At 41.2% G+C, this 25,263-nt stretch overlaps 1 protein-coding gene across 1 annotated transcript in view; it reads right to left on the minus strand.

The window, feature by feature from the left end:
* Positions 1 to 25,263, minus strand: part of HDAC9 (histone deacetylase 9) — a 572,443-nt gene that overhangs the window by 17,568 nt on the left and 529,612 nt on the right. The window contains exons 23-24 of the mRNA XM_054990743.1: positions 6,500 to 6,633; positions 178 to 262 (exon numbers count right to left, since the gene is read on the minus strand). Coding sequence (XP_054846718.1) covers positions 178 to 262; positions 6,500 to 6,633 — 219 coding nt within the window. The remainder of the gene's footprint in view (positions 1 to 177; positions 263 to 6,499; positions 6,634 to 25,263) is intronic.

The following is a 25,263-nucleotide window of genomic DNA, read 5'->3' on the forward strand; positions in this document are numbered from 1 at the left end:
GAAACAAGTGCTTGGGAGCCCAGTTTCTCTACAGTGCCATTAGCATATGAATATCCTCATGGGCTCTTTAGATTAATTGTCCTGAACAAAGATTTCTTTATTCATGAATCTTCCAAAAGTGTTTCCTTCCTAAGATCTAAATTATATTTTGAACAATGAGCAAATCATGAAACATACTCTGGATTTCAGTGGTGTTCTGCAAAGAAATCATCGCATTCACATTAGGAGTTTGGCGGAGAATCTCTTCGGAGAGGGGTTCCAGCTGCAAAAAGAGAACAAATCGAATGCAAAATAGTAAAAATTTACAATAAGCCACATGGAAGCAAAGCATGCTGAAAATGCTTGCTTAATCCTCGTGACAATCTCATACAGAGAAGCCACTAGCATGTAGCTGAGATCCCTCCCACTAAATGGACAGGGTACAGTTTTGCTTTCTATTTTTCAGCCATGTAATTGAATTCCAAAGGGTCTTTTGCAGTGACTGCAAGACTAATCTATGGAGTCCCTCAAGCAGGTGCATGTCTGTGTATTAGTCAGTTAAAAATGCTAGTTATTTGGGTCATGTTTGTAAGGCTGCTCACAAATCAAATTAAATCGTGTCTATATGTGCAGCTGTATGACAAAATAACACTTTGCTGAAGTTTCTTTGGACGTGAAGTGGGCATTCTACTGTTCTTATTTTTCCACCATCCTCTGATATAACTATCATTCATGCTAGGGAAAATAAAAAATTAAATATAATCATACATCTGACTCTTGGTCAGTTTAGGCCTGTTTCAGCCTGGATTGGGGATGAAACGGCCCAGATCGGGCCTCTGACAGGTGGTGGATTACTCGCCCACTCAGCAGCAGCCCCATCCTGACCATTTGGGGCCCCTTTTTGGCCATTTTCAGCCCCTTTCTGCCATTTTGGGCCCAATTTTGGCCCTGAATGGCCAGGATTAGGTCCAAAACAGCCAGGATAGGTGATGTCAGGGGTGTGTGACATATGCAAATCAGTTATGCTAATGACACACTTCCAGTAATGGCAAGGAGCATGACATATGCTAATGAGTTATGCTAATGAGTTCCTCCAGCTCTTTTTCTACGAAATGACCCCTGGATATCTAAGACTGTAGGAATACAAATAACGTCTTCGCTTAATTCATAGGGCTCTATGCCAGATATACTAATAGGCAATCCTGCATTTCCATAGAACTATGCATTCTAAAAATGGGTATTTAGTATTTACTGCTCCCCCACTCCTCTATTTCTCCTTATTGTAAAAAAATATGTGATGTACCGTGCAATTCCATGCAGTCACACACTTCTAAATGCATTGAAATCAATGGGGTTTGAAGCGGATAACTCTTCTTAGGAATGATCTGATGATCATTCATTTTAGAACAGGGCCGATTCCAGATGACTAACCTTAAGGCGCTTCATGCCGCCCTCTTCCGGATCGCGATGGGGAAAATGCGAAATATCGCGTTTCCTCGCGCGAGTTTTGCGCGACAATGCGCAAAACTCGCGCGAGGAAACACGATGTTTCGCATTTTCCCCGTCACGATCCGGAAGAGGGCGGCATGAAGCACCTTAAGGTTAGTCATCTGGTATCGGCCCAGGTATCCAGATATGCAGAACAGAAGCTGTCTTCTTTTATGCTTGAATCCCAGCTAGTGTCTCTAAGCTGACCTTTCCACCAAGTCTTCCTCCGACAGAGAATGACTTCCATTAATGAAAGAAAAGCTTTTCTCCATCAGACATTCTTCACTGGAGAACATCATTCTCCCTTGAAGGAAGACAGCAGAAGACAGTCATAGGACCCAATTTAGTGGAATGGAGTCATAGGATCCAACTCAAAGTGTTGTGAAGGATCAATTAGTGCGAGACACTTGTTCCCTCCTGCTCCCTGTCTGCTGCACAGGATCACCTGAATATTATGTTATGTGCCATTATATTATGTGTTAGTCTGAAAAAGAATTAATGTGTTTTGAGGACTAAAAGCATAAGCTTGAGGGTGGGGGGTTGAGACAGTTCTGGGATTCTATTTCAAGTTTTCTTTTCTAAAAATCCCCAACATTTTGGAATCTTAGGGATGACCTTTGTTCTTCTGTCAGCTTCTGTTCCATGTCAGTAAAACCTCATCAGGCTCCAAAAGTAGGATCATCACACTTACACCCTGTTTGACCCAGATGTGCCATTGTTAGGAAAACACTATTACAGAATTCAGCCTTTTATAACAAGTCATGTCTCTTTGGGAGAAGAAAAAACTCTGCATCAAGGAGAATAATTTCAGATGGCTGCAATCCATTTTTTTATCATTAAACTAAATAGACAAGAGGTTGTCCCTGGAAAATATCATGAGACCCAGCAGTGAACAAAAGGAATTGCTCTACCACTGACAGACATTGTACCATCACCTTCACTCCTACACTTCTTGGCATTCTATTAGTCCTGGAGCCAAAGAGCACAAAAACTGCAAAAGAACTGGAAATACTTCTTTATAAAAGAATTTTACACAAACAACTGACTAAGGTCACTGCAGGAGCAACATAACCATTTGATGGATATATTTGAAGACACACCAAGGAATATTTTTCCAAGGGTTGAAGCAAGCCCAGTTGGCCTAGGGTGCTTTTTCATCTTTGCTTCCCGAAGATTTGTCTGCACAAGCAAAGGATTTGCCAAGAAATAGCACCTCCAAAAGGCCAGGTAAAAGTTGTCAAAGCTACAATGCAGCTTTACAAATAGATGTGTACTGGCCTTATCATGGAGATCTCAAATTCTCCGCTCAAATATATATAAAAAAGGGACGACAGCTAGAAGCTACCATCCTTAGTCAAACATCCACCCACCGTACAATCCCATGCAGAGTTACTGCCGTATAAGCCCACTGAAATCAACAGGCTTAGAGCCAAAACACACGAGAAGAAATACCTAGGTTCAGCACGTGTTCTCTTACCTCAAGGTTTGCCGGGATTTGTAGGCGTCCTGGAAGCTTAAAGTTTAGCATTTACAGAGCAGCAGGAAGGGAAATACAGGCACCTGTATTTCCCTTCCCCTTCCTGCTGCTCTGTAAATGCTAAACTTTAAGCTTCCAAGACACCTACACTTCCCAACAAACCTTGAGGTAAGAGAACAAGTTTAACATTTACAGAGCAGCAGGAAGGGGAAGGGAAATACAGGCACCTGTATTTCCCTTCCTGCTGCTCTGTAAATGCTAAACTTTAAGCTTCCAGGACGCCTACAGATCCCGGCAAACCTTGAGGTAAGAGAACACGTGCTGAACCTAGGTATTTCTTCTCGTGTGTTTTGGCTCTTAGACTGGACTGACTTTGCATGAGATGGCACTCCTGGTCCAGTACTATACACTGTGACCAGCACTGGCTCTCCAATGTTTCTGAAAGAGAACTTTTGTTACAAGAGATCCTTTTTAAAAAGTTGGATCTGGCAGGGGTTGGACAAGGACTTGAAGAATGCAAATCATGTGCTCTTCCACTGAGATATGCCACTGATGTTAACAAAATATAAAAACTGACATTTTCCTTTGTGAGTTGATAAGCATTTTCACCTGAATATATCCATTTTGCAACCTCAAGTAGGATTTTGTTTTGTTCTAGGCTTCAAAGCCTATGCTAGCTCGAATGTCAGCAAACTCACACGTGAATCTAATGTGTTGTTCCATTCCTTGCATGCCATCTGAAACACAATTTAGTTGGAAGTAAGCTAAGTTGTTTTGAGTCAACTTACTTCTAAGTAAGTGCATTCTAGAATAAGGGAACGTATTCTGTCCATGGTTGATCTCCAAAGTCAACCTTAGGAAAGGCAGGAAAGTCACTCAGGGCCTATCCAGTCTTCAACATTTAGATTATAGTTTGCCCAAATGAAAGCTACCCTGTAGTCTTATAAGTTTTTCTTTAAGAAATAAAAAACAGATTAGTGTATGATGATAAATTTTGACAAGTTAATTTAAAGGCTACCATGAAAAATTGCCCTTCCACTAAATTAGGATTCTCAAATTGCAGTATAAAGCTATATGATAATCTGTACAACTTGTTGGCTTGGAAGCAATACTTTTTTTTTCTAATTAGCTGAAACCATCACTCCTTTTGTTTTGACAGGTGCCTGCATAATGGATGTGTTCTAAAATCACTAACAGAACACTTGAGGGATATTTTGCAGCAGCTTAACCTCACTCTTTTTTCGATACCTGAATTAAGGATTTGGGTATTTTTATTTCAGATTTCAGGGGGGATCCCACTGCTTAATCTTTTCACACCTCTCAAGAGGATTTCCTTCCTAAGAGCCTACCACAGTGGGGAAGTGGGGAAGAGATTTCTGATTAGTATTTTCTTTTCTTTTTTAAAAAAGGTCACCGGTTCCTATATAATGACAACACTTTTTTTAAAAAAAACCCTGGACTTAGATACCCAGATAGCCACAATCTATCATCTATAAACAGTGATGATAAATTGATAGTGGTCATTTTGGGAGGAATGCCCCGGTTCTCGATTTTATTACTGAAACTTACAAAAGTTTACACTTAGAAGTAGGTCCAGTTGGTTTCACTGGAATGTAAGTAAGTGTGACTTGGATTCAAGTTAGGTTTCTGTGTAATTTCCAAATTTGGGCTGTGATCCAAAGCACACATACTTGGAAATCAAATACAGTGAAATTAGTGGGACTGACTTCCAACTCAAATGTATTTAGAACTGAGGCATAAGATTCAAAGGAAACAGGGTTGATTGGACCATGCCAGGCAATCACCTGTGGCAGCGTAATTGAAGGGGCCTCCATCATGACAGGACAGCATGCAGGGACGCATGGTTAGCACCACAAGAAAATGGGGAATACACCGAAGAATTTTGCAGGATACTATAGATGATGGTTCTGATGTAGGCTTCCCATTTATGTTGGAGACACCCAGGACATTTAGAGCTGATTCTGAGAGACATGTGAATGCACTGAAGCATAATTAGAGTATATATGATTCCTCATACCTCAGCAGAACATATTATTCTTTTTGGTTAGCACCAAGTCCATGTATATCTACCAGGACAGGCTGCTTTATTTGTGCAGCTTCCTCTGGGATACTTATTGAGGGAAAGAAAATGCGTCTTGCTAAATGGTTAACTTTTGTGCAGAAGCCAATTACTCTTTTGGCATTCATTTCACCCATGTTGGGTGTTAGGGTATTTTCCTTCCAGGGATTTCTGAGACAAATTAATTTGAACAAGCTCCTCTCACTGCTAAGCCTCTGACACTACATCTTCCACTGACTGGTTCCCCATGAATGCTGGGAGTCACTGCTTGTTTTACAGTTGCCTGTTTTGTCGATTGTGTGTGTGTGTGTGTGTGTGTGTGCTGATAGTAGCATGGATAGAGCAGCGTCTTGCTGCATTGACAGGTTTCAGCCAAGAACAACAAAACCTAAGCAAAAGTATTCCAAAGCCCCCTGCATTCATGTTTATGAATTCTAATCCTCAGCACATGAATAAATACATCTGACAAACTGCAGAGTGCCTTACACAGGCCTTTCCTGACCTTCCTAATTTGAGTTCAATTGCATGTGCCGTGATGAGAAGCAACATTGGCCTTGCCAATGTTTTTTTTGAGGAAGGCAAGCACTATGTTAGCACTATTTGGAAAAGGGAATTGCTGTAAAATAAGTTCTAATTACCCTATTAATCACTTGGAGAGAATTGTATCTTCAAATTATCATAATTGGCAACTCAATTTAACCATTTTTTTGACTACTTGTTGAAATGCACTTTTGAAAAGCTGGCTCGGAATGAAACGAACCATTGGAAGACAAGGTCTTGGAGCAGTCTACTGGATTTTGGTGATGGGTTGAAACCAATGAAATGTGAACGGAAGGACTTAGTGGAATGCCTCTCTCCCCCCTTCCTTATGTAGCTTCCAAAATAATAGTTTTGAGGATTATGGGACCTTCAGGAAAAGGGATGATTTGGGAGTGATACTGCAAGAATGGTGAACCAGCAGAAATTGCTGCCACACATACAAGCTCGTCATCTGTTTGGATAAGGCTCTCACTAGAGGGGGAATTTTTATTCTCCTGTTAAAGAGCTGGTAGTAGGTGTTGTGAAAGACCTCTGCCCATGACTCTGGAGATCCACTGCCTGTTTGACTGGATACCACTGATAATAATGATGGAACAATGGCCTGATTCAGTACAGGGCAGCTTCATATGTTCATATGATTTATCTTGATTTCCTCCCAAGCCACATTCTCCATGTGATTCTCCTCCTCCTCCTCACTGTTTCCCCCCTTGAAATTACCAATTCTACCCCCATTCTGCAGCTTTTGGGGGCAACCTGTTTTAGAAGACATAGGTTTTCTGCCACTATGTCTCTCTTCCTTTAGACACGTCCTAGTGCCATATAAAAGCCCCCTTTCCCCCCCACACACATATAGCTTTCTTGATCAATCATTATCAGAGTACTGAAATATCTCATAATGTAATATTGCCTTCTCAAGTTTTTGACAGATATGTTACCTCATTTCCTAGCAGAGCATTTAAACAGGCTTCTGATGCATCACAGATAGCGGTTAGATCATGTCCTCCCTCCAGGGCTAGCACCATGCGACCATTTGCTAGCGTCAACAACTGTTTGATGAGATGACCAAAACCTGGTATGCCAAGAAAATATGCACATTATTACATGAGAACAAGCTCGCGCAAAGTCCATGCATGCTGTAAGTTGTGGAATCATGACAAAGAAAGGAGCAGCCGCCTCCCAATTTTGTTCCTTGAGGACAGCAGATCCTTGGAAACAGCACAGAAGGTGAAGTGTGGCTTGGCAAATGGAAATGCCACTCTATTGGAGGAACTGTACGGTTGGAATTCTATGATCTGCTGTTACTTTTGTCAGCCAACCAGAGACCTCTGGAGTTTCAAAATATAAGGACAATCCTACTAGAACAGAGGAAAGGCCTGTCTCCTCCTACTTCCCTATATTAGTCAGCTAAATGTACCCACTGAGTAGTTTCTGCATCATTTAATATACTATGTCTAATTGCTTGTGCTTTGCCAATAGCTTATGCTTTGTTCCAGCATTGTTTTCAGCCCTGTATCAGATCTCTGAGTGTATTCAAATTTCTGCAATCCATACTCAATTGCATTATTATTGTATGTTTGAGCCATTGATGTTATTGACTCATGCTTTATAATCCGCCTTAAGTCTTGGTGAGAAAGGTGGACTATAAATAATATAAATAAATAAATTAAATGCCCCCAGGAAGCCTATAAGCAAGACATGATTACAATTGTCCTTCACTTTTGTGCCCCAGCTTCCTCTGTTCAGTGAACTACTGCCATTGAATATGGAGGCTCCATTGAGCTATTCTGAATAATAGCAATGACTTTGTCTATTTCACCTTGAAAGCTATCTCCAAATCTGGTGGCACTGAATTCCATAAATTAATTATGTAATATATGTACATACATTAATTCTTTATAATTAAGTTTATAAAAAGGCCTTTCTTCCATCTGATTTGAATATGCTGTCCACTCCTGTGATATTCCAATATCACAGGAGAAAGAATATAGGTGCTCACACCTTAATTGTCTTTTTCCTCAAATAAAAACCTCAAACCCTTTAGTCATTCTTCATAGAGAGACAGTCCCAATACTTTAATCATTTTGGCTTTGATTTCATCCACCCTTGCCAACTTAATGATACCTATTTTGAGAACTGGTAATCAGTAGTCCAAATGTGACATTAGAATAAGGTAGATTTATTTTCAATCCACTTCCTGATAGTCCCTGGCAAGAAATTTGTCTTTTTCACCTCAGCTACTCACTAAGTGGATCTTTTCAAGAGCCCAAGATTTCTTGCTGAGTTAGTCATCACCAGTTTAGGTCTCACTGAGGAATATATATAACGCCTTATCATTCATCACTTTACACCTACTTATATCAAACACCATTTGCAATGTTGTTGCCTCCTCACCCAGTTCAAAGAGATCTTCTTGGAACTCTTCGCAGTCTATTTGGTTGTTACCATCCTAAATAATTTCAGGACATCTGCAAACTAGATCACTTCCCTGGTCATACTTCCCATAATTTATTTTCAAATTTTATCATTTTAGTCCCCATGCAGATCTGGGGAGGGCCCCTGCTTACTTTCTCTGTTGAAAAAGTACCACTTACTCAATCTACTTTTAAAACATTTTAGAACCAGCTTTCAAGGTCTGCTGCCTTAACTATTTTACTGCTCTGAAATTACACACAGGTTAAAAAAAAACATAATTCAGTCATCTAATCTCAACTTTCCCTTGTGGAAATAAAAAGAAATGGTCTACAAAAGACTAAATTTAGATAGGCTAATAAAAAAGGCAAGGAAGGAATGGCATGTGAGTAACCTTTGATAGTTAGCCAATTTCTACTTACTTTTACCTTGAGGATATGTTTCCATCTGTATGCTACACATATGATCTTCAGATGAACAATATCATGCAGGACACAGTGAAAAACATTTTTATTGTACAACAAAAATGAATGGCTCTACTCAGAAGTAAGGCCCATGTTACTAAATGGGGCATACTCCCAGGAAAGTGTTCTTAGGATTGCCACAGTTTTCTAGGAGTAAGCCCATTGAATAAAATAGGACTTATATCTAAGTAGATCTGCATAGGATTACTCCCTAAAAGAACTACTTGAATATTTTGTATTCCTCATTTCTTTTAAACTGTTTCTGTTAGGAATCGAAAATCTCTCTCAATCCAATATCTTGTTTGCATTCTTAAACTTTACTAGAACATACAGGGGGCACTACAAGCAAATTCTGAGTAATGTATGTTTTTAAGAGCTTTACAGCAATGTTACAGAATTTCCTCTGTAGTTTCTCCTATCTATGATACATGAAGGCTGTATCAAGACATTCAGAGCAAGCCAAGATGACACTGAGATAAAATTCCAGCTGTTGCACTGGGGAAAAGGTTTGCAGAAAATCCCCTTTTCATGCAGTATCATCTGAGAGTCTTCTTTTCGACCCACCAGATTATCCACTGCAGTGGCGGCTGGTGACATTCTTCAGGAGTTAGCTGTGCCCGTTCTCAGCCACAAGCTTTACTGATGACATCAATGGAAGGGAAGCTTAAGGAATTATGTTTCTGGCAACTGTGGTAAATAAAAAGGGGAAACATCTTCCCAGCAAGACCAGTGGGATATATTCCTTGTGAAAGGTACCACAAATTATGAATTTCCTGGACGAATCAGAAAATGTGAATAAATTATAGATTCTTCTCCCTCCCCCACCCTTTCAATAGAGAACAATCTACTTGATGATGCTTCCAGGAATATTAGTGTGGAATATTTGCTGCATGCTCAGGAGTTGATGCCAAATGTTAATTTTAAAAGGACAGCTGCCAAGTCTTCCATGCCAGCCATAGAATCTGGAAGCCCTGTATCCTAATCTTAGGTGTATGGAGATGGCCTGCAGTTACTCAAAGGAAAGACACCCTGAATATGCTCAGGAATATTGTGCTTCATATGTACCAAGCCATTGAAATGAGGGGTTCTGAGATAAACTGGATGAATCCAAGCTCAATTTTAATTCTGAATAGTGCTTACACAGCAGCCACATCTTAGAAGGACAATTTTCCCAATAGAAAAATGTTGGTGCCAATAATATTACAAGTTGCCAGAATGATGATAGAGGCTTTCTTCAGCCTAATTGTACAAGGTACTCTGGAAGACTGTGCTGTACAGATGGAAATTACTTTAACCAACCACCCCTCAGAAGCTTGTGATGGAAATTCTTAAGAAAAGTTTGGATCCTGCACATTCCAACAAACTTTCACGATATATTAACTTTCTAAAGGCCATCCCTCTGCAATGCAGAAATAGCAAAACACTGGAACACAAAGCCCTGATAATAAGGTTTCAGATAGGCTTCAGGTTGTGCCAAATAATCAAGAAAGAGAAAAAGAGAATAGTCACAAGGACTGTGGGAAGAAGCAGAGGATTTTTTTCTAAAATGATTGACTACCTTCAAATGGGGCTTGAATTAGATGGAGAGAGGGGAGAGAGGCCACAGAGGGGAATGTTCTTTATCTCCCTCAACTTCTGAGGAGACCTCAGAAACTAGGACCAGATCCAAGTTCCAGCCTTCCACAGACCATTGTCTCAACTGTGATCATGGCTTCACTAAATCTGTTTTTATTTGACCACACCATAAGTTAAAGGGAGAAGCAGGGTGTATAATGGTTAGTGTCAGACCAGGATTTGGGAAATCCAAGTTCAAATCCTCACTCTACCATGATGCTTACTAGATAACTTTGGGCAGGTGACATGTACTAAATAGTAAAGGGGTGAAAGATTTAAAGCAAGATGGCATTAATTGTGAACTGAAATGGCTTGAATAGAAAAATTTTAAAACAGGAAAACTCAATTCTCAGATTAGCATTACATAGGCACTACTTCTAGTATCAGCATTTGGGCTGAGTGCCTGTATTTGCCAAGTGAAGCTATTTCTGTATTTAAGGGTGCAGTTACTCTGGATTAGAGATGGGCACGAACCTAAATATGAACCAAAAAAACCCATGAACCAGCCCGGTTAGTGGTTCGTGAACCAGTGGTTTGTGGAAGCTTGTTTCCATGAACTTCCACGAACTGGTCTACTGGTTCGTTTGGTTCGTATTAAAGGGCAGTTTAAATGGCCATTTCCCCAGGGAAACGGCTATTTAAACTTTTCCTGCTGCTTGCAAGCGGCAGGGCCCTTTAAACTATCAGCTGGCAGGCGGCAGGGGGGATCCCCCCCTCGCCGCCTGCCAGCTGATAGTTTAAAGGGACCTGCCACTTTCAAGCGGCACGGCCCTTTAAATGCCCAAATCCCACAAACAAGGTCCAAGACGAGCAGTCCCTGTTGCCCTAACAGGCACTACTTGGCTCAACTCTCTTTTTTAATGTCCATTGCTGCTAAAAGACACAAGACGTGGTCTAAGGTCTCTCTGTTTCCCTCCCTTTGCTTTCATACATTCCGCTCCTGTGTGTGGGATTTCTTCTTGCCGTCTGGGATTTCTCAGTTTCTGTGTAGTGATTTAGTGTAGTGGTTAAGAGCATGGGACTCTAATCTGGAGAGCCGGGTTTGATTCCCCACTCCTCCACTTGAAGCCAGCTGGGTGACCTTGGGTCAGTCACAGCTTCTAGGAGCTCTCTCAGCCCCACCCACCTCACAGGGTGTTTGTTTGTTGTGGGGATAATAACATACTTTGTAAACTGTTCTGAGTGGGTGTTAAGTTGCCTTGAAGGGCAGTATATAAATTGAATGTTGTTGTTATATTTCCTGTGCACTTCTTCCTGGGAGCTCTTACTAGGGCAGGACCACTGTGTTCTCCTTATGCTTCTTTGTATTGACAAAGTCTTAAAATCCATTTTAAATGATTGGGAAATGAGCTGCCTATTGAGTACACATTGGAGAAGAATCTCTTTTCAGACTTAGGAACTCTGCTCTCCCTTTCCTGGAGTCATGGACTTGACCATTATTTACCATTTAATCATACCATTACTCTCTAATTTGCTTGAGAATGTGTTTTCCTCTCATTAAACCCTTTGTGTTGGCCACTGCCAGGAGTCTTCCCACCCACCAGTGTTCTGCACTTTATCCTTGTGGTTCTTTCATGACCGTTTGATTAATTTTCATTGATATGCTTCCAACAATAGCATCTAAAATTAACTGGGTCAGTTTTTACATAACTTCCTGAGTCATCAGGCCCTGTGTCCTAAATAAATACATCCTCAAAGTCTGAAATGATAGTCCACCCTTCCAGCACTGGGCTGGAACTAGTGAACACTGAAGAGATTGTCCTGGCTTACAGCCCATAGTGTCTTTCCCTTCCCCCCTTTGTTCTTCTCCTTCAATAACCACACAATGGTTTTTAAAATTGTGTTCTAGGGAACCCTGGACTTCCTTGAGAACTTAGCTGGGGTTCCTCAGTTAGAAACTGAATACTGACAAACAAGCTGCCCTAAAAAAAATCTGGTCCACCATTAGCAATGTTCCCATGAAGCAACAGAAGAGTAGTTGCTCTCTATGGTTGTAGTCTGTCAGATCTGGCCTGCAGGCCTGAGAGAGAGCCAAGATTTAGAAGACACAAGTGTGTGTAAAGTAAGGAGCATAAACCCTCAAATTATCCTTATATTGAGTCATACCACTGGTCTAACAAGGCCATATTGTCTATTCTGATAGGCAATGGCTCTCTAGGGCCTCTAGTAAAGGTCTTTCACATAATCTACTAAGTGATCATCCAGGGCTTTTTTTCTGGGGAAAGAGGTGGTGGAACTCAGTGGGTTGCCCTCGGAGAAAATGTTCACATGGCTGGTGGCCCCGCGCCCTGATCTCCAGATGGAGGGGAATTTAGATTGCCCTCCATGCCATTGAGCGTGCGTGGAGGGCAATTTAAACTCCCCTCTGTCTGGAGATCAGGGGGTGGGGCCACCAGTCATGTGACCATTTTCAAGCAGTTCCGGAACTCCATTCCACTGCGTTCCTGCTGAAAAAAAACCCTATGATCATCTAAGTGGAGATTCTGGGGATCACACCTATAACCTTCTGTGTAAAAGCAGGTGCTCTACCACTGAACCAAAGTCTCCTGCCAATTCAGAGGTGGGAGGTTAGGAGCTGGTATGGAAACCAGAAACTGGTAGGGATTAGGGATCCCAATCCCTGGTGGGGGCAGGGGATCCCCCACTTTCACCCTCTTCCCCCGGCTCACTTATCTGGTGGACAAGGGAAGAAGGCACAGGAATGGGCCAAACAGTCATGCTCCCGGGGCAATGTGATGATGTCACTCCTGGGAGTGATGTCATCGCACCACCCCAAGAGCACTCCTGCGCTTTGCAGAGCGCCAATTTTTGCCCCAAATTGGCCTGTTTTGGCCAGTGCAATGATGTCACTTCCCGGAAGGGAGGAGGAGGATCATGGGCCCAGCAAAAAGCCAGGTCCCCCTGGTAAGGATAGTTGCCTCACACAAAGTTCCAGACTAAACAGGAAACTTTTGTAGGCTTTGATGTACACATACAGCAGAATGAGGGGGTAGAATAGGCTGTACCACTGCAGCAGAGAGTCACATTTTAATTCCTCCCTTTAATGAAAACTCCATGCCAACAAAAACTAGTACATCAGGGAGAAAGGTTCTAGTCCAACCCCTTCATGTTGTGCTAGTTTTCCACTCTCAGAGATTAATTATACAAGAAGTATTAATTATACAAACATGGAATTTAAAAAAATATATTCTTTTCCTTGCAGTCTTGAAGAGGTCTACTTCATTCTACCATCTCAGAATGCTGCTAAGTCAAGACCCAGAGCTTCACATGAGAATGTGGGAACATGTCCTAGAAACATGTTCCATAACACTCTACAAGGCAATGAGTATCTATGCTAGATATTCAGGGATTCTTCAGCAAATGAATCAGTATGAAAGGAGTTCACAAAAACTAGGAAGTGTGAAAAATATATGGTTTATAGTGGAATTATATTCCCCTTGTTCTTTATTAAAATGTTTGTAGCCCACCTTTTGAACAAAGGGATTCTCCAAAGCAACTCACAATCCTACTGTATAAAAGGCAAGCTGTATTGGTGACGACTCACTTTTATCTCCTCGCAGGTGCACTCTGGCCTGCGCGAGGTTAACGAGTCATTGTCAATACAGCTTGCTTAGGAGGGGGCAGGGAGGGCTGGCGTCTCCTTCTCAAGGCTCTGCAGTATTAGAATTTCTTTAGTTTATAGAATCTTTATGGTAGCAACAGAGTTACTTGTCAGTCAGTCAGGGTTTAATTGTATATGGCCATAGAGTTACTTAAAACCCTTTAACCCCAACGTGCATTAGTCTTTAGACAAACCATAGAAAGATATAACTTACAGTTTTATTGAGGTAGATTCTATCCATAGCAATATCTTGGAGAACAGAGAAAGAGTCCTAATCTAAAGAGCCACTTTCCCTATAACTAAACCAAGGCCTGAGATAGGCAGCGAAGCTGAAAGGTGTGGGTCTGTGGATAAGGCCTTCATGGTGAGAGCACAGAGGGATCACATCCCCCCCCCCAGAAGACCATGAGGCAAGAGAGTAAGATCTCCCAAGAGGCATAGAGACAAAAGGAGGAGTCATGAGTAGAGATAGGCATGAACCAAAATACAAACCAAAGTTCACGATGAACCAGGCTGGTTCATGGTTTGCGAGCCAGCGGTTCATCAGAGCCCATTTCTGACAAACCGCCACAAACTTTAGGCTGGTTTGTTTGGTTCATTTTTTGGTTCATCACTGCAGACAGCCTGGCGCCAATCAATCAGTTTCCTAGGCAACAGGGGATGGACTTTCTGCAGACCTTCTGCTGACCTGGAAGTGACTTTCTGCTGGTCTGGAAGTGGCCTTCTGCTGACCCGGAAGTGATTATTTGCTGACCTGGATGTGCCATTTTCACGAACCAAATGAACCGGTTTGTGAACTGGGGCAGGTTCGTGAAAGTTTGTGGTTCATGGTTCGTGAAATGTAACGAACCACGAACTGCATGGTACATTTTTTTCCAGTTCGTGCCCATCTCTAGTCAGGAGCTTACTTGACTAGAGTTACACATATATAGAGAGATATGCAATGCCCTCCAAGGCATGATGAGTTACCTATTGCAACATGCAAGCAGTTGCAGGAAGGCCAGGCCCTCAGCATACCCCGAGCAGACTGGGGTGTTGTGATGGGCCGTGGAGTGCTGATGCACTCTGCACTGGTCCTACTTCTGCCCACTTGAGGCTGAACTAGGCTGGTACAGAGCACAGGAACACTACTGAAATGGCGCGACAAGCCCTGAAGTGCTCCTGTGGTCTGCACCACCCCAATTTCTGCCCATTTGAGGCTGAATCAGGCTGCTGCAGAGTGCAGGAGTGCTGCCAAGGTTGCACAACGGGCCCTGGAGTGCTGTTGCATGCCACACTGGCCCAATTTCTCCTGTTTGAGGCCAAATCGGGCTGGTGCAGAGTGCAGGAATGCTGACAGGGCAGCGCATTGAGTGCTGGAGTGCTCCTGCGCTCTGCATTGGCCTAATTTCTGCCTGTTGAAGGCCACATGGGGCTGATGTGGAGGTCAGAAACACTGCTGGGGCAGTGCAACTGGTCGTGAAGTGCTCCTATGCTCTGCACTGGGCCAAATTTGGTCCATTTGAGGCCAAAATCAGCCTGCTGAAGAGCACAGGAACATTGCTGGGTGGCGAATACCCTAACAAGGCTCTTCTAGAGCTTGTTGAATTATTAAACACAACAAGCTTTGTTGCGAGTTAAATAAAAAAATAATATCAGCATAAATCCACAAAATACAAAGCACCGAAAAGAGAATATTACTATAACAGCCAAATTAATTAAAATGTGAAACAAACTAACAATAAAAAGATGCTGCCAAAACCCCAGTCATTAACTTGAATGGTAAGGATATTGACTGCAGAAAAACAGAGCCACATCCCCGAATAGGGTTGCCAGGTGACCGTTGAGGGCAGGCAAACTCCTGCCTCTGCCCTCTTGCATGTTCCAGTCTGCTAAGCAGTGGGAAAGAAACAAGAAGGGGAAACGATTGCCGCTGATATTTTGACATCTCTTCTGGGTGAAGATCTGGAAGTGATATTACTGCCTCCCAATGCTCTAGGAATTGACCAAATCTCTATGGTCCATAGAGTTTGGGGATTCCTAGAGCATTGGGAGGAGTGTGACATCCAGGTGAAGACCTGGAAGTTACTTCAAAGCATCAGCGATGCTATTCTCTTCCAGGTCCCACCAACACACAGCTTGTGAACAACAAGGCCATAAGCTTGGTATCCCTCCCTATCTCCAAGAAATCATTATTCCAATGGGGCACCACATGGCAAACATTAGTGCTACAAATTTTCTTCTGAAATACGTTTTCCATGCACATGAAGCTATTAATCCAAGTACTAAAAAACCTCATTATAAGATAGATCTTTGGCCTGTAAATGGTATTATTCTCTTTTGGAAAAAAAGCTCATTGGAAATAAAGCACAGTAACCATTCTGAATTATACGTTCCATGCAGGCTTTTAATTTTGATTGTGTTAGACAGTAATTGTACATTAAATAAATAACAGTGGTTTTAAAACATATTTTGAAGGAAGTCACCATTTATAGAACAGATCATTTCATTATGTGGTTGGTCTTTCCAGTAATTTGTTTTCAATAATTAATCTTCAATTACTAAAAAGTAAGTAACCTATATTAACAAATCCATAGTAAACAGAGCTGTACATTCATTATCCGAGCATCAGTTATCTCAGACTACTGAACTGGCTTGCTGTTTGTCTCATTGACATAGGGCAGTATAGCTCCTGCAGACAGGGCTTGCAACTGTACAAATGGAAAATGATTTGTGCCTTTTGATTGTCATTGGATAAATGAAAACATATGAATATGGTTTGAGGCCTATCCTATTCATTTTCACTTAGAAGTAAGTTTCACTGATGTTGATGGGTCTTACTCTAAAGAAAGCATGCAAAGGATTCCTGCCCCAGTTAACCAAAATACAGTGGACTGTATTCTAAAGGTTCCAGTCACATAAACTTAAATTAAAATGCATGAAGTTGACTACCAAAAACTGTACCAAATAAAAACACCTTATGATAATTAATGGAGTCTTCAAAAATATGGGGGTGGTGGTGGTGGATTAAAAATGTTGCTTTGGGTATGAGAGTATGAGAGTTTGGCTTAAACTGAATCAAAGTATCTAGCCTAATCCCATCTAAAAGGACTATTCCAAGACTTCATGTGAAGATACTTCTCAGCCCTCCTGTATAAGATACCACATATTGAACTTTAGACACTTTATGAATATAAGGAATCCAAGAGCTATGGCACCTCTGTGTTTCTATCCCTTTCTTCTCCATGTCTTTCCTTTAAGACAACCACTTGGGATGGGAAAGAATGAGCCAACTGTAGAGGATTCCTCCACGCAAATAACAACAATTATAAATAATAGCTGGGTATGAGGCAATTGGAGGAGAATGAAGTGGATAAAATGGGAATTCTAACAAGCAGATAACAAGCAGATAAAAAACTCATAGGATTTGCTGTGCTAAGAAATACACTGAATGTCTTATTAATAGAATGCATGAGGCAGCTGTGAGTATTCAGGACACAGGAGTGTAGAACAGCTACTTAATTTTTTCAGGTAGCATCCATTTCCAACCAGCATCCACTTATGTGGTTCTCATGATGAATCTCTGAATAGTGTGTTTCCATGTGTTTACCTTAGCCTAGTGTCATCTGGAGGGCCAAGTTTCAAATCTCTGCTCTACTATGGAAGCTTGTTGGGAGACCTTGGGGCAGTAACAATCTCTCAGCTTAAGCTACCTCACAGGGTTGCTGTGAGGATCAAATGGAGAAGCAGAGAATGATGTAAACAGCTTTGGGGGGAAGTCAGGGTATAAATGAAGTAAATAAATAAAATAAAAATAAAACAGCACTAGGAAATAATTTTTATTTGTTACAGGGGATGATTCAGAAACCATGATGAGCCAGATTTCCCCAGAAATTTCAGATCAGCTGAGTTTTCTAAATGTTTGAAAGCGTGTCGAGTCCAGAGTCTGACAACTCCTGTTTAGTACTGAACTTCTGAAGTATGGAGCAGTTTGTTTAAAAGAATGCCTTTGCCCAACTGACTCTGACCCTAGCAGCATTCTACCAAAGAGCTGTGATTGGGCAAAACCAACGTTTCTTGAATCTCAGGCCAAGGCCCAAATCCATAGGCCCTCATCCAATAGCTACAAGGAACAGGGCCCTCTGCAGACACTGCAAATGGGCTCATCAGACGCTGCCCATGCCCATGCATTCTCTGCAGTGGCTCCTACCTTACGGCAAGGCCAGCTTGAAGAGGTCAGGAAAGCTCACACTCTCTCGGCTTTCTGTAAACTGTCCATCTCTCGAAAGCAGATATCCTGGAAATTGTATATATGTATGTATTTATAGTACTTTCTCACTGAGATTCAATCTTGTTGGTCTCTAAGGTACTCCTGGACTCACATCCTGCTGTTCTACTGCATACCAACATGGCTACCTATCTGAAACTGCCTTTAGAAACATACATCATTAACCACTCAATGCACTTTTTAAGTATAACTTAAAAGAGTTTTCTTTTTTCAGTGGTTTGGGAGATAACACTAAACTCCGTGCCACTGATAGGCACTTACCCTTCAACTGACTGTCAAAAGGACTCAGTAGTACCTTTCGGATGTGGGCCCTGTGTTTAATAAATTTTATTTCATTGGATCAAGGGGACTCTGAACCACAATACATTGCTAAGAGATGACTGAACATGTCGGGTAGTTAGTCACTTTCCTTTGGCTCCAAGCCTTTCAGATCCACCTGACACATGCCATAATCAGCCAGAAATGCAACGGCTGTCATTTTTTATTGCAGAGGTAATGGATGAAATTCAGAAAAACAGAGGAAACTGTGTTGAAATTGGGTTTGGGCCTCTCACAGCCTGCTGATTAATTGTAATTTCCAAATAAAACATCTTGAGCAACTTTCTGTTGCATTCTATTACAAAGATGTGTCAAGTGAAACAGGAGGTTCTTGCCAACACTATATAGCCCATTGGAACTTGGCCAGAGTTACTGAGAAACTGTTCTGATGCTTGGGTTACTAGGTACACATTCCCACAAGGTAACTAAAATTATGGTTGATCTCCAGATAATAAACCATGCACAGTTTTCCCAGTATTAGAGAGTGCTAGAATCCTGTTATCAGTCAGCCTGGGTTTTAGGAAATGAGAGGCCAATCCTCAAGTGGCTGAGTGTTTAAGAAACATGGCGGGGGGAGGGGGGAGGAATCTCTGTTTCGCTGAAATGTTATTGTCAAAGCTCTCTGAGTAATACTTCCTAAACCAGAACAATTTTGTGTTAAGAAATGAACTATTGGAGCAAACATAAGAATGTGGTTTCTTAAAAGAAGAAATAAATGTGTCTCTAACAGTCCAAGCATCTCCCAGCTTGATTTCTTTAACCAGTTAAAAATGCAAAGAAAACCATATTTCTTGTCTTGCCTTGAAGCATCTCTAATGGTTTCTGATCTCTGACTTGAAGTTATTATGAGGAAGAGTGATTAAGGCACATTAGGTGTACATATGTACCTGGGGGAATAAGGTTTTCATTTAGAAATCCAGAGCTCTTTTAGGTAACTCTCTACGCCCCAAAGAGATCCCCAAAGAAATCACACTTCATCAGCAAAAGCAGGCAAATTTAGCACTTTTTCTTGAGAGTTCAAAGGACTTCAAATCACAATAACCTTATACAGCAGGAATATTCTTTATGGTTCTGGTGGCATGGCAAGGAGAATAATTAGTGCATAGCCTAAGGCAACTTATGGATTGGTTGAGGATTCTCCCTGCTCACGTTTGTGCGAGCAAGACTACACATTTTTTGGATGATCTGTCATAAACTTCCTATCATATGAGTTTTAACTGAAATGTTCAGATCAGCAGTAGGGGACCATTTGCAGATATTTACATATTTTATTTATTAAGAATATTCCTATTCTACCTCATCAGAGTCCTGCTCAAGGTGGCTTACAATTAAAAACACAGTATAAAACACGTTATAATCTCCAGTGCTGTTTTGTACTATATTTTGACCCTGAAAGGTAAACAGCATCTGGAAGGGACATCAATTTTGATCAGGAAAAAAGCCCTCCCTACATCCTATCAATGCTGCTGTAATGGTCTGCACTTGGAAGCAGGTTTCCTAAGCGCAGTAATCAGACAACTGGGAGGGAAAGATTTAACTCTTGCTTGGAATTGAGAGCTTGAGTGACAGGCTGCTCACTCCTCTCTGATTGGTCAGTTAGAACTCTGCTGAAGAGCTGACAGTTGGTTTCTGACAGGATTGTTCAGAGAGAGAGAGTTTGTGAGTGAGTCTGACAGGGAAAGTCAGAGAAGTTACCCTCTGGAGTGAGGAGAGAGGAAACTTTGCGTTAACAGTAACATCACTGTCCTGAAGAAGTATTCTATTTAAGAATTCTTAATATAAGAGTCTGCATAAGCTGAAGCCCGTTTGACACAGACACCATAGAATTGGGATTGTGTTTTGGCAAGAATGATTGGATAGCAGGTTAGACTCCCTTTCAAGCCAAAAGAAGAAGAGTTATATCTTCTTAGGAGAAGAAGATTAATTCATGCCCAGTTTCTAAAGGGAGTTTAGCTCTGAGGAGGACCCTGGGACAGTTGTGAAGGGAAAACAGTTTTAAACTAACTCCAGGAAACCTGAGCTGTCATAAGAAAATCTGTGAAGAAACACTGTTGCTGTAACTAAAGTATTAAGTAAAACACCTCTCGCTGTTAAAAACCAAGAACATAAGAAACTAAACTTCAAGGAAACTATTTTGTACATTATTATGCAAAGTATATTCTGTACTACCAACAATATTTCACCTCAGCACTTTTGTTCCCTGACTACACTTATTCAATCTCTGCCTGTTAAAGTTATTTCCTTTTGAACGTTATACAGTCTCCAGTGCCATTTCTAACAAAAAGGAAGATGGCTCCTGCTTCTCCCCATCAAGTTCCTGGGCTGGGCTAAAAAGTCAAAATTATATCTGACTACCAAGGTGGTATAAACAGACTTTCAAACTGCAAAGATTAACACACTACTTGGGGCTGCTCAACAAAAGCAGGCAAACTGAATTTTGGCGTGAGAATCTACCTCACAGTGGAGGAGTAAAAAGGGGTCCATCATAGCTAGTTCCTAGTTTAGAAAATCTTTGAACTAATCACAGAGAGTTGTGAAATCCAAATTCAGGAACTTTTAACAAACTAGAGTTTGTTTCTTTCCTACACACTGAGATTCTAAACCGTGGGTGCCCAAACTTGTTTAGTCTATTGGCACTTTTAGAATTTGGAGAACAGGGCAACGTCACAAAATGGCTACCATGGGATGGGGCCAGTCATAAAATATTTAGCGGTTCCAGGCCAAGCATCCTGTTATTATACAGGCAGCTGTTTTTGAATGGGTGATGCTTCCCAGGCTTTTCTGCAGGATTTCCTGCTCCAATGTGGTATAGAAAAGCCAGGACTGTCTGTTAACACTGAAAAAGTGATGCTTTCAGGAAGAAGGAGGTGGTACCAGGAAACACATGGAACTCCCTTGGACACCACATTGGGGGTCAATGTTTTCACCCATGATTCTCATTTAGAATCCTGGCTTGTGGGCAAGAAATAACCCCCCAACTTGTGCCCAAATGTGAATTTCACAACAAATAGTGGTTAGATTGAAGATCTCTTAAATCAAAAAGTCCTCAATCTCAGCACAACTCACAAGATTATCTGGTAAGGAACATGCAGAATTGAGGATGCCAATAGATTGTGTGCAGTGTCTGAATGAAGCATTAATACTTCTGCTGCTTAAAAATGGAAAGTGGTAAACAGCCCTTGAAAACTGTATTTTGAATAGAATTACTGGCAGCAAAGCTATAGCTTCAGCAAGGCTATAAGTGTGAACAGAATTAAACTGTCTAGTACACTTAGCCAGAAACATAACTATAGATTTGGGGGGGGGGAACTTTATTAATGCATCTGAATGAAACTAATCTCCTCAGTGCTGGATATCTAAATATAGTTTCACTGTATGAGTGAGACACGAATCATCTTTCATTCCAAATCTAAATTTCAGTATGTGCTCTGATCCAAACATCACAAAATGAAACCTCCCCTTATCCTGATATAGTTCCTAAGTGAATATATGTGGGTGGATGTTGGCAGTCCAAAGGAAAGTGCTTATATGAATTGCTCAGGGTGTGTCAGCAAAAGAATAAACTATCTGTGGTGTGTCAGTGAATGAGTAAGACAATGAATGTAACAGATGATAGAGGCGTGAGCCAAAGAGATATTGTGAGTGTGTGTGAAAAAATACTCAGTGTCCTCATCCTGTACATGTTGGACATTGTCCAGAAAAGGGCACGCTGAGTGCACACAGCATGTACTCTGGAGTTATCTCCAGATTCCACTTTAGCAATGTGTGAACACATACACACATGAAATCAGCAAACTGCATTTCAAAAACCTCTGAACAATGATGGACTGGAAAAATGCAGATTTATGACTGACTTCTACATCTGCTTTTTACACTTCAAGTGTAATGTCCAAAGAAGGAATTTGCATCCCCCCCCCCACGGAGAGATACTTTGATCTGTGTCAGCATCTCGTGCCCAAACATCTCACTGTGGAGACATTCACAATTTCTGCTACTCCATTGAGTCCAAAAGTGTTCTCAGCAGAGTTTTAAAAGTGTCGTGGAGGTTCAGTGGAGGGCCAGATGCATACATATCAGGCTCTTGCAGCAGGATTTGGAATCATATACAGGAATGGCACTTCATAAGGCTCTGTTTGCACACCAGCAATTCCAAAACATTGAACTATAAAGGACTGTCCTTGCTTACGCTCAGTTCTGGGTACTTTCAGGATCTGGGTGTAAAAGTAAGAAAAACAACAGGTGAGGAAACATGTCAAATTATTGTCAGGAATGTATCATGGAACCTGGAAGGAGAGAAAAGTAACATCTTGAAGGGAAATCTCTACAATCCTGTTTTGTAAACACAGGGCATGCAAGAAGTTCATGGGAAATAAATGAGAATAGATTACGGAATCTTTTTACAAAGTTTTTCACTGGCCTTGGACTCTCATAGAACCTTCTTCAAAGAATGACAATTGATTATATCCTTCTTAAAGCCTTCTGGGAATGTTATACAACTTAATGTTAGTGTAGCCCAACACTTAGCTATTTGGTCTACCTCCAGGAAATAAAATATCCTCAAGGATAACAGCCAGCAGGACCTATACTGGATCATATTTGAGGAAGGCTGGAAAAAACCTTTCATTACTGTTGAAGGATATTGAGATTAGTGGGCAACAGACTTAGGAAAGCCAGATCTCAGCCTTCATGGAAAAGAACAAACCTTTTACTCTTTGACCAGGGACTTTTGGTTTGCTCCATCAAGTAGGATTACAGAGCTTCCTATCCCCCAGCATTTGTTTGTGTAGCCTAGGCTGCAACCCAGGAAAGGTAAGCCCCAGTCACATGTACCTTAAGAAATATTATTTGTAATCTTAGAGAAGCTGCTTAGGCTGTGATAATATTTCAGCTTAAATTTCATTGCTTCAGTATGATACAAATGATCACAGAACTGAAGGAAGGCTGTGGTAGGAGATCAGTGAACAGTTGGTCCTACCAAATGAAATACAAAAATTCAACATGTTTCCCTACATCAAACCAATGTTTGGTGTACGAAAATCTGAAATGTCAGAAGCCTATAGATCACACACAAAAGAGGTTTCATTTGAGCCAGCACAGAGCCAGAGATCTTATTTTTAACTCACAAGATTAGCCCCCAAACTTCTAAAGTGGCATATTCATGAATTTGTACCAGTATTTCCTCTAAAAGAAAAACAAACAAACTGCTGTTTCCACAAAATTATATAGAAAATAAATCTATTTATTTGACATCATAGACCCCAACTGTGGACCTGAAAAGCCCTCCTATCAGGCTATTTTCACACATACCTTAATCCAGAGAACCAGAAACAGTGCAAAAGTTTGTACACACTCATGCACACATACAAACTCTTGGTGCTATACCTGTGGTGACCTGCCAAAAATGGCTGGCTTTATAAGAACATAAGAAGAGATTTGATGCGTCAGACCGAAGGTTCAGTTAATTTAACATCATGTTCAAACAGTGGCTAAAGCCTTTTCCTATTCTTATTCGTCATCACCATTGGTTTTCAGTGATATACTACCTCTGAAAGCAGAGGTTCCATTTAAAAATAATTGTAATAGCCACTGAGAGGCCTATCCACCATGAATTTGTCTGACCCCCTCAAAAACTCATCTAAGCTGCAGTCACTTCATCCTGAAGCAGGGGTTTCACAAGTTAATTTTACATTCCTGAATTCATTGCTCCATCAGTTTCATTCACTAACCCCCCCCCCCAAGTTCTAATATTTTGGGAGAGGAATAAAATATTCCTCCTCCACTTTCTTCACAGCACACCTGGGGCAAATCCGGGATGCTCCAAGGGTGTGTGGATTTGCCCATGATTTCACCCACCTCTATACACTTGAACCTAAACCTAAGAAACAGGGAGCAAGGAATAACTGTACTGAGATCGGCCTTTCCTCTAGCATCCCACCACAGAGGAACTTGTCACTGAAAGCGCCAGTCACTGCTCAAAATCGTAGGACTGGGAGAAAAGAAAGAGGTGACACCCACTACCCATCTCTACTCCATATGTGATCAATATATGAGCAACTTTCCTGAAAAAGGGTTCATTGCTCCCTCTCCCTCTCCTGGAGAGCAGTAATCAAAACCACTTCAGTCATTACTTTTCGCATCTCCATTGCATTTTAAGGGTTGTTTGTTTGTCATTCAGCTTTGCCACAGTGCAACATACGTTGGAGTGCAAATGTTTCATTTTTGCACGCCTGAGAGACTGCTAAGCAGCCAAAATCAGGTGTTCAAACATATTATGACAACCATCGGTTTTATTGCCATACCTTTTTGGAAAAGAAATTAGTCTTTCACTATGGCACAAACATCAGAGTTTGTAAAGTAAGATCAAACAAACAAAGGCATTTTGAAAAAAAAAGAGGGGGGAAAAGAACAAACCACCATGTCTTTAAAGGAACTGATTTCATAAGAAGCAATTTTGAGGAAAATATGAGAGTTAAAACAGCACATTTATTTAGTTTTAATTTTTGTGCTGTCATACTCCAGCACTGAAGCCCTGATTTAGAACACATGCCACTTTCCTTTGATGTCCTGACTGCTTTTTTAAACAATGGCAAGAGAGATAGAAAGGAATTAAACTGCAACCCAAATCATAAAACTGGGCTTTTGTGTTCTTAATTTACATATGGCTATTTCTGTTTTCCAGAAGTAGTTTAGTCCCCAGAGCTCGTGAAAACAAAATCAACCCTTTCCATCAAATCATTTCTTTCTAAGGATACAATGAGGCTTTTATAAGGTCAGAATTCCTCACTGAACGGCCACAAGCTACCATCTGGGAGTGGAAGACACAAAGTTTTTCCACATTCTCCAGCCATCTTTCTGACCTACAGAGATCTCTCTCCCAAGGTTGTAGGATGTGTGCAGACCAACAACCATGAAGTTCAGTGGGATGGAACAAGGAGAAGCAAGGCACTGTAATTACCCCTTTCCCTCAGCAAAACTGTGTGTGCAGAGCAGGAAGCAGTAGCAATTTCAACACCATGTCTGTCCTTA

Source organism: Eublepharis macularius, chromosome 11 (genome assembly GCF_028583425.1).
Source record: "Eublepharis macularius isolate TG4126 chromosome 11, MPM_Emac_v1.0, whole genome shotgun sequence".
Classification (NCBI taxonomy): Eukaryota; Metazoa; Chordata; class Lepidosauria; order Squamata; family Eublepharidae; genus Eublepharis; species Eublepharis macularius.